At 44.1% G+C, this 12,947-nt stretch overlaps 1 protein-coding gene across 1 annotated transcript in view; it reads right to left on the bottom strand.

Moving 5' to 3' along the window:
* LRRK1 (leucine rich repeat kinase 1) overlaps positions 1-12,947 on the bottom strand; it is a 70,905-nt gene that overhangs the window by 34,177 nt on the left and 23,781 nt on the right. Inside the window, exons 10-15 of the mRNA XM_026648467.2 lie at positions 12,667-12,743; positions 7,335-7,464; positions 6,476-6,588; positions 4,931-5,145; positions 1,447-1,611; positions 304-476 (exon numbers count right to left, since the gene is read on the bottom strand). Of these exons, the coding sequence (XP_026504252.1) occupies positions 304-476; positions 1,447-1,611; positions 4,931-5,145; positions 6,476-6,588; positions 7,335-7,464; positions 12,667-12,743 (873 nt within the window). The remainder of the gene's footprint in view (positions 1-303; positions 477-1,446; positions 1,612-4,930; positions 5,146-6,475; positions 6,589-7,334; positions 7,465-12,666; positions 12,744-12,947) is intronic.

The following is a 12,947-nucleotide window of genomic DNA, read 5'->3' as shown; positions in this document are numbered from 1 at the left end:
TTTTACTTAGAGGGAAAATGAGGGGCAATGAAGGCAGTGTAAGTGATTTGCCCAAGGTCACAGCTGTGATTAAAACTCAGTTCCTGCCTCTGAGACCCATGTTGAGACCACTATAGCATGCCATACTTCTCACTTCAATTATACCAGAAAAAATCCAAAATACAAATGAAGTACAAAGCTAATGAGTTTTTAGATCTATTGTTGGCAAGGAAACAAAACATTTACAAAAGCTACTTACATTTAGGGGCCATAAAGTATAACCCATTGGTTGAGACACAGCGATATAAGGGATATTGTACTTACTATAAGTGCTTGAATGTGATATCTGGAAAGCCAGTAGCTCTTGATCCAGAAGGAGAGCGACAAAGAGCCAGGACATATGCTCTAAGAGTTGCTATCCTCTCAACACGAAATTTAGTTTCAATAAGGTCAAGGTGTGTTCCTACCACTAACACGACAGAATTCGGGGCTTTGGCCTGAAAGGAAAAAAATGGACCCTGATTTGCACCCAGACTATGTACTGTACGGAACTGACAAGTGATCAGATGTCAAGGAATACATTTCACCAAACTCAATGGGATCGCTTAGACTTAAGTGGAGAAAGTCTGAACCTAACCTGGATCCAAACAACTTTGGGGAAATTCAGATCTAGAACCAAACTCTGTTGCTAGCCCCATTCTCAGGGTACGCCCACACTACACTTATGGGTCTCTGCTGCCAAGCAGAAATACCAGAGCTACCTTTTCTCTAGCTAGCTCAGGTATCAGAGCAGTGAAGCTGCAACAGTACATTCTTCAGCACAGGCTTTAGAAGCCCCCAGGAATTCTGGGTAATTATGTGCGTGCCGCAACAGTTTCACTGCTCTGGTACCCGAACTAGCTCGATTAAAGCGAACTTGGAAATGTCTACACAAGCTACAGTTACACCCCATGGTTCCAGTGTAACCAGACTCTCTGTTATGGTATTAACTCAATCTCCAGATCCAAACACCACTGAACACTGAATCTCAGCCCTATCTTTATGCATTGGAATGGAATTCAGCCATAGAGAGCACTGGAGACCTACATATCTGCACTAAAAAATGTTAAAACAGAACATCTCTGGGCCAGAAGACTAGAATAAATGCGACTAACCAGCACAAGATAGAAACTGCTTAGAAATCCCCTCAACCCAAACTGACTAGGCACTAATGAGTATTTGCAGCTTTGGCTTAGTCTGAATTTACAAATCAGCTTTTGTTTCACTCTCTGATGTGCATAGGTGATGAATTTAAACCATTAAGTGTAGTGACCTATCTATGGTACAATGGCAATTTATATCCCAAGAACAACATAACATTCACAGATAGCTGAGCTTATAAGAGAGGTTCTAAATGAGTGTAAAACATCCCCACTGACGGACAGAAATGTTACTAAAAAAATCCCACAACCCAAAGTGACTTCTTACCTCAATGTTCAGCAACCAGAACTGAAGGTTTGCAACCGCTTCTTCCCCTAGTGCCAAGTTCCATACAACTACATACAATGCTTTGTCCGTGAAGAAACACTGATTGACTGTCGACATGCTTGCTGGGCCCCCAATATCCCAGACATTGAATTCCACTGAATCAATCTACTTAGACAAAGAGAAGTGGTCAAATAAAACAGCTACAGTAAGTCATGGGGCGCTAACAGCTGAAGTCTAAACCGAGGCCTGGGTGTCTGCATAATGTATGACATTAGAACGGTATCGATGTTGCAATTGTGCCTCAAGGAAATCAAAATCCACAAGCAATTATTAAATGTGGCTGCCACTTCCACGCAGGAAATCAGAACTAATCACTTGCTGCTAAGACTATAGTGGCACCGTTGATACTGGTAAGTCTCCAGATAATGCTCCAGCACAAACAAAAGACTGATTCTGAGCCATGTAATTCACTGGCTCAGGAATAAGAACTGTTTCCATACTTGATTGTGGCATATTTGATAGACTTGCTAAAGCTAGTTAGCCAAAAGTGCATCATAGAGAGCTGGGGTAGAGGGAAGCCCCCTGCAGAAACCATTTTCATTCCGCAGACGGTATGTCTACAGCTTGAGCTGGAGGGGAAAACCCTGGTCGAGCTACTGAGCCAAAAACAGAGCAGCTGCAGCAGCACAAGCAGTAGCAGGGCCTAGCTGCCTTGAGTACAATCCTGTCCAAGATGCTAGGCACATACTTGGGCGACAAGCCCCTCCTATCACTGCTGCTACATTTCTATTTTTAGTACGCTAGCTTGATCAGAGCTAGCACAGGTATGTCTCCTTGAGCAGGTGTGAATACACCTCCAGCTCGAAATGTAGACGTACCCTTAGTCCCGATTCCCATCAAGGCTGAGTTTACCTTGAATAAGGGCAGGATCTGTCTAGATACTTTGGCGTTCAAAGCTTCCCATGCCACTGATTAACACCTGCTGGATGTCATTAGAAACCCTGATGCCAGATGCAGTGTAATGCCAGAGGTGGGCCAAAAGAGCACTCTCAAATCCAGACTCCTGTGAATTTGATAGGAAGTTTTAAAGTACTGGATATGACTCTGCCCCCTACAGCTTGGGTTCTATCTATGGTGCTTATAAACCCCCATCAGTGTATCTTTTGTGTATTTATCCGTACACGCCAGGGGCGATGGATTCTTCCTAAAAGTGGGGGGCTCCTGAGGCCCCGCCCCCTCTGTGGCCCACATCTGCCGCTCCTCTTCCCCCTGAAGCCCCGTCCAAGGCAGAAGCCAGAGCCGGGCCAGGGAGTCTGGGCCCCTCCACCGGGCCAGGGTGCGGGAGCCCGAGAACAGCCCTGTGTTCCCGCTCCCTGTGATGCATCTGAAGGAGAAGGCTCATTTCTACTGTCCTGTGGTGGAATTCAGTGTTAGTAAGGGCAGAGTCTTATGCCTACACAGGGCCTGATACTGACCTCATATTGGTGTAAATCAAGAATGATTCCACTCAAAATAACAGAGTCACACCATTGTAAGTGAGGTAAGAACCAGACCCATTGTTTACAGGATTCTAGTCCTTTGCAGATCAGTCAATAACTTTGTCAGAATATTAAATTCCACTTTAAAGGCCTAAGACCTCAAACTGGATTTTCCTGATCAGTGAAGTGCTGTCTGCAGGCTGCATTCTGCAGAAATGCAGGAGATAGCTTGGTTAATTGAATGGTGCTTCTTGAAAGATTTGTATCTCCAGGGCTCTCTGTTCAACATACAAACATCGCCATGTTCTTTCACTGGGCTGTGACTCACTGCACCCAACTTAGAAAGAATGGAAAAGAAACACCCTAGCCTTAAGGAAAAGTTCCATGGGACCAAATAGAAAATGTTTACATTTCTATAGCTGATTTGAACCCTACAGAATTCATCCCTGCTTTACAATTCTATAAGTTAGTTCAACTAGCCCATAAAAGATCATTCTCCATTAAATTCCATAGGATTGTACAGTAAATTCTGTTATGTTTCTATAGGATCCTACTGGTCTCATCCCAATTAAACTCTATAGGGTTTTATCATAAGGACTGGCAGAAATGTCTTTCCCTTTTCCACCAATCTAAAAAATGTTTTGCAGCATCTGTTTTCTATTGGAAATTTTCTTTTTAAACTGTTCCCCCTTTTCGCCACAGGAACTTGCCTCACAGAGCCTGATTTAATCTTTCATATGGTAAGCATCTATTTAAAAAATGGCATCTGGTTTGCCAAAAATGGGGAGGGATCAGTGTCTTGAAACAAACAGTTTAGGGAAAAAAGCTCTTGGCCAGCTGAAGATTTGAACACAGTTGTTCTGCTGCAGTCCTGAAAGTGGTGCTACAGCCGCTGGTTAAAAGCAGTATTTGGTTTCACCATGCTCTCTCTGCTCAAGAGTGTACATTCTCGTCAATGCATTACCTAGGAAAGCAGTATCTTATGTCTATGACCACTCATTTCTCTTCCAAATCCTTATTTTCCACTTGGAAGTTGTCAAATAGGCCATTGATTTCAATCAGTTCCTTGAGTCAGATTTTCAAAGGTATAGCTACCTAAGATGCAGACAGGCACCTAATGGGATTTTCAAAAGTGCCTACATGGGTTAAGTTCCCAATGCCCATTGAAATCAAAGGCAGTTAGATGACTCTCCTTAGATTCACTTGATTTCAAGGGGAGTTAGGAGCCCACATACCTTTGTGGATCTGGACCTTAGTGCCCAGAAAAAAATGATGAAGGGCTGTCAGAACTGGGCATGTTTAGTAGAAAGGGAAGATGTGAGAAATGACTAGTGATAAACACAGGCAGTGCTTAATTTGTGCCAGGGCTTGCCAGAGCTGAGCCCCGGCACCTCTCGGCGTGGCAGTTCATAGCCCCGGCACCTCCGGGCTTCCTGCATCAGTTATGAATGTAAAAAAATTGCTTGTGCCCTGCCATGTCTTTCATTACAAATTAAGAACAGGAGTACTTGTGGCACCTTAGAGACTAACAAATTTATTAGAGCATAAGCTTTCGTGGGCTACAACCCACTTCTGGGTTGTAGCCCACGAAAGCTTATGCTCTAATAAATTTGTTAGTCTCTAAGGTGCCACAAGTACTCCTGTTCTTTTGCGGATACAGACTAACACGGCTGCTACTCTGAAATTACAAATTAAGCACTGAATAAAGGATGTTTTAAAGAGGGCAGAGACCACTAAGCAAAGAGCGAACTAGAAGAAAGAGCTTTAGGCTGTACTAAGAAAAACATTTTAACTACAGTGTAGGAATGTAGACAACTGGACAATGAAGCAAGCTGCCAACGGGAATGGTGAGTCACAAGAGTAAATTAACACCATCTACAAGGTCTGGTTTAGGGATAATGGAGTCAGTCTAGCTCTGTTTTAAGGGCCAGACTACACGACCCACTGGAGATCCTTCCTGCTCCAAACCATTCTGCACTAGCGAAGTATCTCTGACCATTATTCACCTTGGCTTTGAGTCCAGCTGGTTTCTGAAGCTCCCATTTTGTTGTCCGTATGGTGGCGTCACTGTGCATCATCTGTGGCGCTTTCCCTGTCTGCAAGATCTCTAGAAGTGTGGACTTTCCCTGCCGGGGAGGACCGACAAGAATCATCTTCATCAGCTTGCATTTCTCTGCTTTGCGCAGCTGTGCCCGCAAGTATGCTAATATTGTTTTAGGGCCTAGTGGAAAAAAGGGTGGACATATCCTGTGGTTAGCGATGTGAAAAAGTGCTGCAGGGCCATTTAAAATCTAGTGCAGCAGGCGTGCCAGTAGTATAAGGATTTTCACTGCCGTTTCTCTGTTGATCGAAAGGGCTCAGAGAATAAACAAAAGGAACGAAATTCCTAATGGACAGACCTGATCCCACCAAAAGGTCAACACAGCAAGAGGCTACAGTGAGTCAGTGTAAAGAGAAAAAAAAATACTTTCATTTTCACTCTTCAAAAGCTCAAAGGAAACATAAAACACTAATACAGCATTGGCATATACTCAGTACATTCTTATAGATTCATATATTCTAGGACTGGAAGGGACCTCGAGAGGTCATCGAGTCCAGTCCCCTGCCTGCATGGCAGGACCATTATACTTTCATGTTTCTACTTAAAACTAGGTTTAGACCAAAGCACTTTATTTAAGAAAAAATAGTTTTTTTAAAATAAGAGACTATGCTGTTATAATTGGTCCAAAACATGACAGCTTACACAATAATGTTACTCTGCAGTGTTTTGGGCCATTACTGCAAAATACTTGAGAAGGACTGTCAAAATATTATAAACTATTTACAATCCTATAAAATCCACCACAAAAGTTCTCTGGCATAATATATTGCCAACAAAAGGTTGCATTTACAGGTCATTCTTCTGACATAAAAATCTTTTGTAAATGAACCAATGGTTGGTGTTTCGCATTGAGGGTTGAACAGTGGTGCAACCAGAATTTTCCCAAGATGGGGGCCTGGAACCAGAAGAGGTGGAGGAGGCTGGTTAACAGGGTTCTGGTAAATGGAGAGCCAGATCCAAGGTGTCTTGGGAGCCAAAGCCCCAGAAAGAGATGCAGCCCCCACTTCAGGTCATGCTGGTGGCTGACAGATTCAATAGCTGCTTCTTCCCCATCTCCAAGGACTGGCCCTGGGTGAGGGAGATCAACTGGGGTCTCTCAGTCTCTCCCCCTGCCACTGAAGAAATCGGAACCAGCCTAGATCTCTTCCTACCTCCCCATCCCTCTCCTCAGAGAAACTGGGACCTCTCCCCATGTCCCCTCCCCTTCCACTGGAGAGACCAGAAGACACTGTGTGGTAGCATCCATGGCCAAGGAAGGGCCTGGACCCCTCCCCTGTTGTGTCCTGGGGTTGACTTTGCACTGTGTGGGAAGTTCCCTATGCAATTCCTTTTAACATTCCCTATGCAGATACAGTTCTTTCCTGTTCAAGACGATTAAAAAAAAAAAGTGATTCTGATGATCTGTTTAAAGAGATGAATTTATTAAAATAGGTGTAGAATACAGACTTACCCTCTTTTATGATCTCTGCAGGAATGTTGCTGATATTTAGTTCCTCAATATCCAGCTGCCAAAGATTAGCCAGCTGTCCAAGCTCTGGAGGGAGCTCTCGGAGACCAGGATTACTGTTGGAAAATAAATAAATCTACCAACAACCGGGCTTTGTAAGTACGTAGCTACTGTTATGGGCTCCCATACTACACAATTCTGTCTTCACAAAGATCTGCCTCTCTCTTCCATTAACATTTTCATAAGAATACTCAGCACTTCCATAGCGCTTTCCATCTTCAAAGTGCTTTGTAAAATTTAATTAACCCTGTGAGGCAGGTACGTATTATCATCTCCAGTTTATAGATGAGAAAGCTTGGGCAGAATGGTTAAGGATCAAGGCTACAGAAGGAGACAGTGGAGAGTCAGGATTAGCGTTCAGGCCAGCAGCATCCAGTTCTCTGCTCAGCCCATTAGAACCACTGTCCTTGCTCTAGAGTTTAAAGGTTAAAATCTCCAACCTAATTATAAAAATCTATGGGCCCAATCCTATGAGGTGCTGAGTGCCTTCAACTCCCTCTGACTTTACATGTGTTCATCCCCTCGACTCTAAGGCTACGTCTACATTTGGAGATTGGACTTGAGCAGGGTCTGGATGGGGTTGTACTTGGGGGTGGCTAACCCATGCTGCTGCTTGCTGTTGCCCGAGTTACCACGTCTACACTAGTATTTGTAGCCTGCTAGCTCAATGAGAGCTAGCATGAGTCTATCTAACGGAGCTGGGAATCACATCCCCGGCTTGTAGTGTAGATGTAGCCTAAGAGAGAAGTTTGATCGTCAAAGCAGCAGAGTAATAATGTGGCTTTTCATGGCATGTACTTACTTCCCTAAATAAAGCTCTGTTAGACCTTTCAGAAGGCAAATGGATTGTGGGACGGTGTCTAGCTGATTGTCATTTAGATAAAGGACTTCCAGAGAGTCATTCAGGAATGCCGGAAACTCCAAGAAGGGACCTGAAACAACACGAGAGAAAATAAATGCTGAGATGAAAGCAAACATAATATGCCACAAGGCTCTAGACCAATAACCCTTGGTCTTAACATTTCAGTGAGGTCATTAGGTAACTGAATTAGTTACCATGAAGCAATGCATGCAAAGCAAGTGACCACCAACAGAAACAATGGTAATAAAGCATCCAGGCCCAGATTATGGCTTTTACTATCACAGCGTTGTTGGATTTTGCCCTTGTGTGGAGGTGCAAATCCCCAGCAGTGAACAGAGATGTTCTACCTGTGGAGCACTTAGGCAGACAGAATGTCTCCACAGTCACTGATGGGAATGTGTCTAGAAGAACATTTAATTTTTCTTTTTTGGTGGAGCAGCATGTGTTCCCTTGTGGTTGGACAGCGTCTCCTCTGAGATGCATCACGGTCCAAGCAATGACATCCATGCCCAGTCCAGCCCCATAGCTTGCACGCAAAGAGCACAAGCACTGGGAAGTTTGTTCCCTGCATTCTCACAAGAGCAGCCAAAATTTGGCCACAATACTGTCTGATAACTACATGTGAATAACTCAGCAAGAGTTCAGGGTGAGCAGAGAATCAGGTCAATTTACGCAATTAACCCTGCACAGAGGGGGGAGCCAGCGAGCAGCAGGATCTGCCAGTGACTACAGTGGGCAGATGAGACAATGTAGGCCCTTACCACAGGCAACAATAAAGCTAAAATTTACTCAAGGGCCCCAGATGGAGGCACAGAAGAAGCTGCATTGTTCTGGAATGATGCTGCACAAGACTGGCAACCAGTGAATGACAGAATGATACAAGCAAGATTTCAGACACGCTGTATGAAAATGACCATCATTCAATGCTACGCCCCAACAAGAGAATACAATGAGGATGATAAGGATACTTTTTATAACATTCTGCAGAACCTCATCAGCAAGTCCCACATGATGATATTTTCATTGTTATGGGTGATATAAATGCTGTGGGGGGGAGAGACAATCATGACATGACAGACATAATGGGCATAGGTGAAACCGGCTCACTTAACAGTGAACACTTTCTTGAATTATGTCAACTGAACCATCTTATTGTTAGAGGGATACTCCATCATACACCACCATAAAACAACGTGGTTCTCACCTGATGGCAAAAATCATATGAATAAAGTTCTGATCGTCACCTCAAGACATCCAAGTATACAGAAGGGCATTTGTAGGCAGTGATCATCAACTGTGCATTGCCACAGTGAAAATGAACTTGAGGAAAGTACCAGTAAAGTGAATCACAAAGAAAATTAACGTCTTTAAATTTGAGGATGAACACTCCTCAAACACTCCTGGGTTCAGTTCACTCATTTTTTGACTCATTATGAATTTAATCTTTTTAGTGTTTATTGCTCCTCTTCTGTATGGATGAATGGAACCAATCTAGTTATATAGAGAGACAGATTCAGTCCATCGCGGACACACAGGAGTAACTACCAAAAATAGCAGCAATGCTCCCAATTCATTTCCTAACCCTAGATAGAAAAGAGTGTGCTATGTTAGAACCAGGCTCGAGGGGTTTATGAATTGTAATTATTTATTCATGAATTATGTATGACTTTTCTGGCTTGGGTCTGGATTTGCTGTTAAAATAATTCCCATCCTAAAAATATTTTTGGATGGGTAAACTACACAAATGCAACCACATGCATATGCAAGAAGTTTATTCTGAGTTTTATCAACCTAGTGTACGGAGTATCCCTAAATCATCCTCTGTAAATAATTTCCTAGACATAAGTAAACAGTTTACTTGGTAAAATTACATTAAATATAGGGTGCTTTTTGTACGAAACTGATGCATTCTGACTCCTGTCTTCACTAAATGTCCTTTAAACTCCTGGTCACGTCCTCTGGTCTCACCAAGCTGCACTTGGGACAGGAGGAGAAGCTGGGAGACAAAGGTGATTTTACTCCATCTTTGTGGCTGTCCAATCCTGGCGCCAGCCAGGGAGCTGGTTTGGCCCCTGGCCCAAGTTTAGTCACACCCCGATACCCACATATCAAAGGGGACATTCTAGCTAGGGATTGTCAGAGAGCAGTGGCGTTCAGGCCCCACCCCCTTTCACTAGGCCCCACCCCCTTTTCTGGGGGAAGGGGTTGTTCTGAAGACTGGGCTGGCTCTGCATTGCTGGCTCTGCATTGCTTGGGGATTCTCATTGCACAAGGAATCCCCAGGGAGCTGGTTAAACCGGCTTTACGTCCCTTTGCACGACCATAGCAGCACAAAGGAGCTATGGCAGGGCTGAAGATCTGGCCCTCTGAAGGGGGCATCGTCTTGCTATAACATTCATGTTTCTTATTTCAATGTAACGCACACCAATCCTTTTTGCTGAGGCCCTTCCCCATTTGCAGCTGATTGCTGGATTGACATCACCTAGCCCAGACTGACAAATGCACCTCTCTTATCCCCTTGCTCCATGACCTGACACAAGTGCCTTCATCTCTCATTTTCTCTCTCCTTCTCGCATTACTCCACAACAGTGGGCACAGAAGATGGGCATTAACTGGAATAGCAGGAGGATTTATGGGGGGTGGGATTGGTACTAAGGCCAGGACAAATCTTTGGCTCAAAGCATCCCTGGGGTTAGTCCTCCATTCACCCCCTGACCCCCAGCTGTTGTAATAGCTTTACAGAGTGGATATGATGCCCCTGATGCTGACAAACTCTTTAGAACAAAGGTTCAGGGTCATATTCCCACATGTTCTACACTCGGGATTGATGTCACAGCATTTATCTTTCTAGGTAAATCCTGCTATTTCTCTTTTCATTTGTAACTAGTTAAAGAAAATCTTATGCACAACAGAGATTTCTTTTCTTCATATGAATACACACATTACTTGCTGGACAGCAGTTCCTACCTCCACCGAGAGGAAATTTCGCAAGTTTCATGGTTCCATAGAATTTAAGGCCAGAAAGAACCATTAGATCCTCCAGTCTGACCTCCTGTGTATCACAGGCCATTAAATTTCACCCAGTTAAGCCTGTATTGAGCCCAATAACTTGGGTTAGAACAAAGCATTTCAGTCCTCATGACTCTTGTGTGCCTCAGGCAGAGAACAAGAGAATTCATAAGAATGGCCATACTGGGTCAGACCAAAGGTCCCTCTAGCCCAGTATCCTGTCTTCCGACAGTGGCCAATGCCAGGTGCCTCAGAGGGAATGAACAGAACAGGTAATCAAGTGATCCATCCCCTATGGCCCATTCCCAGCTTCTGGCAAACAGAGGCTAGGGACACCATCCCTGCCCAGCCATTGATGTACCTACTCTCCATTAACTTATCCAGTTCTTTTTTGAACCCTGTTATAGTCTTGCCCTTCACAACATCCTCTGGCAAAGAGTTCCACAGGTTGACTGTGCGTTGTGTGAAGAAATACTTCCTTTTGTTTGTTTTAAACCTGCTGCCTATTAATTTCATTTGGTGACCCCTAGTACTTGTGTTATGAGAAGGAGTAAACAGCACTTCCTTATTTACTTTCTCTACCCCAGTCATGATTTTATAGATCTCAAGCATATCCCCCCTTAGTCGTCTCTTTCCCAAGCTGAAAAGTCTCAGCCTTATTAATCTCTTCTTATACAGAAGCCATTCCATACCCCTAATCATTTTTGTTGCCCTTTTCTGAACCCTTTACAATTCCAATATATATTTTTTGAGATGGGGCGACCACATCTGCACACAGGATTCAATATGTGGGCATACCATGGATTTATACAGAGGCAATATGATATTTTCTGTCTTATTATCTATCCCTTTCTTAATGATTCCTAACATTCTGTTCGCTTTTTTGACTGCCGCTGCACATTGAGTGGATGTTTTCAGAGAACTATCCATAATGACTCCAAGATCTCTTTCTTGAGTGGTAACAGCTAATTTATATGTATAATTGGGATTATGTTTTCCAATGCCTGAGACCCCTGCAATGGCTGGGTATTGATTAGGTGAGGTGTGCCTGGATGATCTCAGTAGGTGATCCACGCTCCATGCTGCAGAGGAAAGCAAAAAACCCTCAAGATCCCTGCAAATCTGACCTGGGGGGAACTTCCCTCCTGTCCCCAAATCTAGAGATCAGTTTGACCCTGAGCATGTGAGCAAGACCCAGCAGCCAGGCATCTAGGAAGAGGATTCTCTCTGTGACCTCAGAGCCATCTGTCAGGTGTCCTGTCTCCAGCTGTGGCCAATCCCTGATGCTTCAGAGGAAGGCAAAACTACTCCCAGAATATATCTGGCCAATGGTGCCCCAGGGGAAAAACTCCTTCCTGATCCCTGTAGCTGACCAGCTAAAGCCTTGAAGCATGAGATTTTATTATAGTCTTTGTCTTAATGCAGATTTGCAAGGGTCATGGGTGTGTGAGGGTAATGCTTCTGCTCTGTCCATGACCCATGAAGGAAGGGGAAAAATAAAGGGATTCATTCATAGTGCAGTGAGGTGTGACTATATGGCTAGTGGACTATTCTCATCAGGATGTCTAGGGCAATGTTAACTGTCACCACAAAACCTAAATTTTATTCCGTTCTGTGCAATTCCCCAGGGGCACTGTAAAATGCACTGTCAGGAAGGTACTCCCAAGGGAGAATGCAGCACATAAAAGATCTGAGTGGCCTAAAAAAAAAATCAAACAAAAAGAAAAGCAAATGAATCCCACAGAGATTAGGGATCAGTGTGGATATCTTCAAATGGTCTTTTGATCTTTATGGGATTTCACAGATGGTAATCCAGAGAATCTCCCGCCAGACCTTTGGCAATCATCAAAGAGGCACAGGGCAAAACCTATTTTGCAAGTTCAGCCACATAGTTGTATTGCCCTTGGGATCATCTAATGATTGGTTCGTTTCCCCATCTCAGTAAACCAAAGGCCACACTAGCTAGAGTGACTAGCTTCTCGAGCACTTCAGTCATTTGGACAAAGAGAGGGACTGATAGTTCAGTGGGAGAAGCAGGTTTCACCCATTAGCCATTTGGGCAAAGGGGATAGACCAGTTCTACAGTAATTTGTACATTAAAAGCATTTCCAATCTTATTTACATGTCACTGCACTAAAAGCTGCAGCTGTGCTTACACTGACCACTCATCTGCCAGACTCCAAGAGGATCCCTGTACCCTTGGAATTCACTTGGCACAATCCACCATCTCCTTCCCAGGAGAGGAGGTCACCACATACCATACCTGCCTCCGCGCCTGCACGCACTCTGCTTCTTGTGGTAAAAAAGGAAATCCGCTTTGTTTTAAACCCCTCCTCACTCCTGCAGATGAAACAAAACGCACAAAGCGATGCTTGAGAAAGACAAAGCCACATTGGGGGACATTCACATGAGCTCATACTGTTATGGGCCCAACCTGCGGGAGCTCAGCACCGTGTAGGATTTGGGCCTCTGCAAGGCTTCATAATGTCAGAGCACAGCCTTTGCTGGTTCTCATTCCCCAGGCATGTGGAAGAGGGGTCTGAG

The sequence above is a fragment of the Terrapene carolina genome, unplaced genomic scaffold, assembly GCF_002925995.2.
Source record: "Terrapene carolina triunguis isolate 2854851 unplaced genomic scaffold, T_m_triunguis-2.0 Scaffold67, whole genome shotgun sequence".
Taxonomy (NCBI): Eukaryota; Metazoa; Chordata; order Testudines; family Emydidae; genus Terrapene; species Terrapene triunguis.
This window is presented reverse-complemented; position numbering and strand designations above follow the sequence as displayed.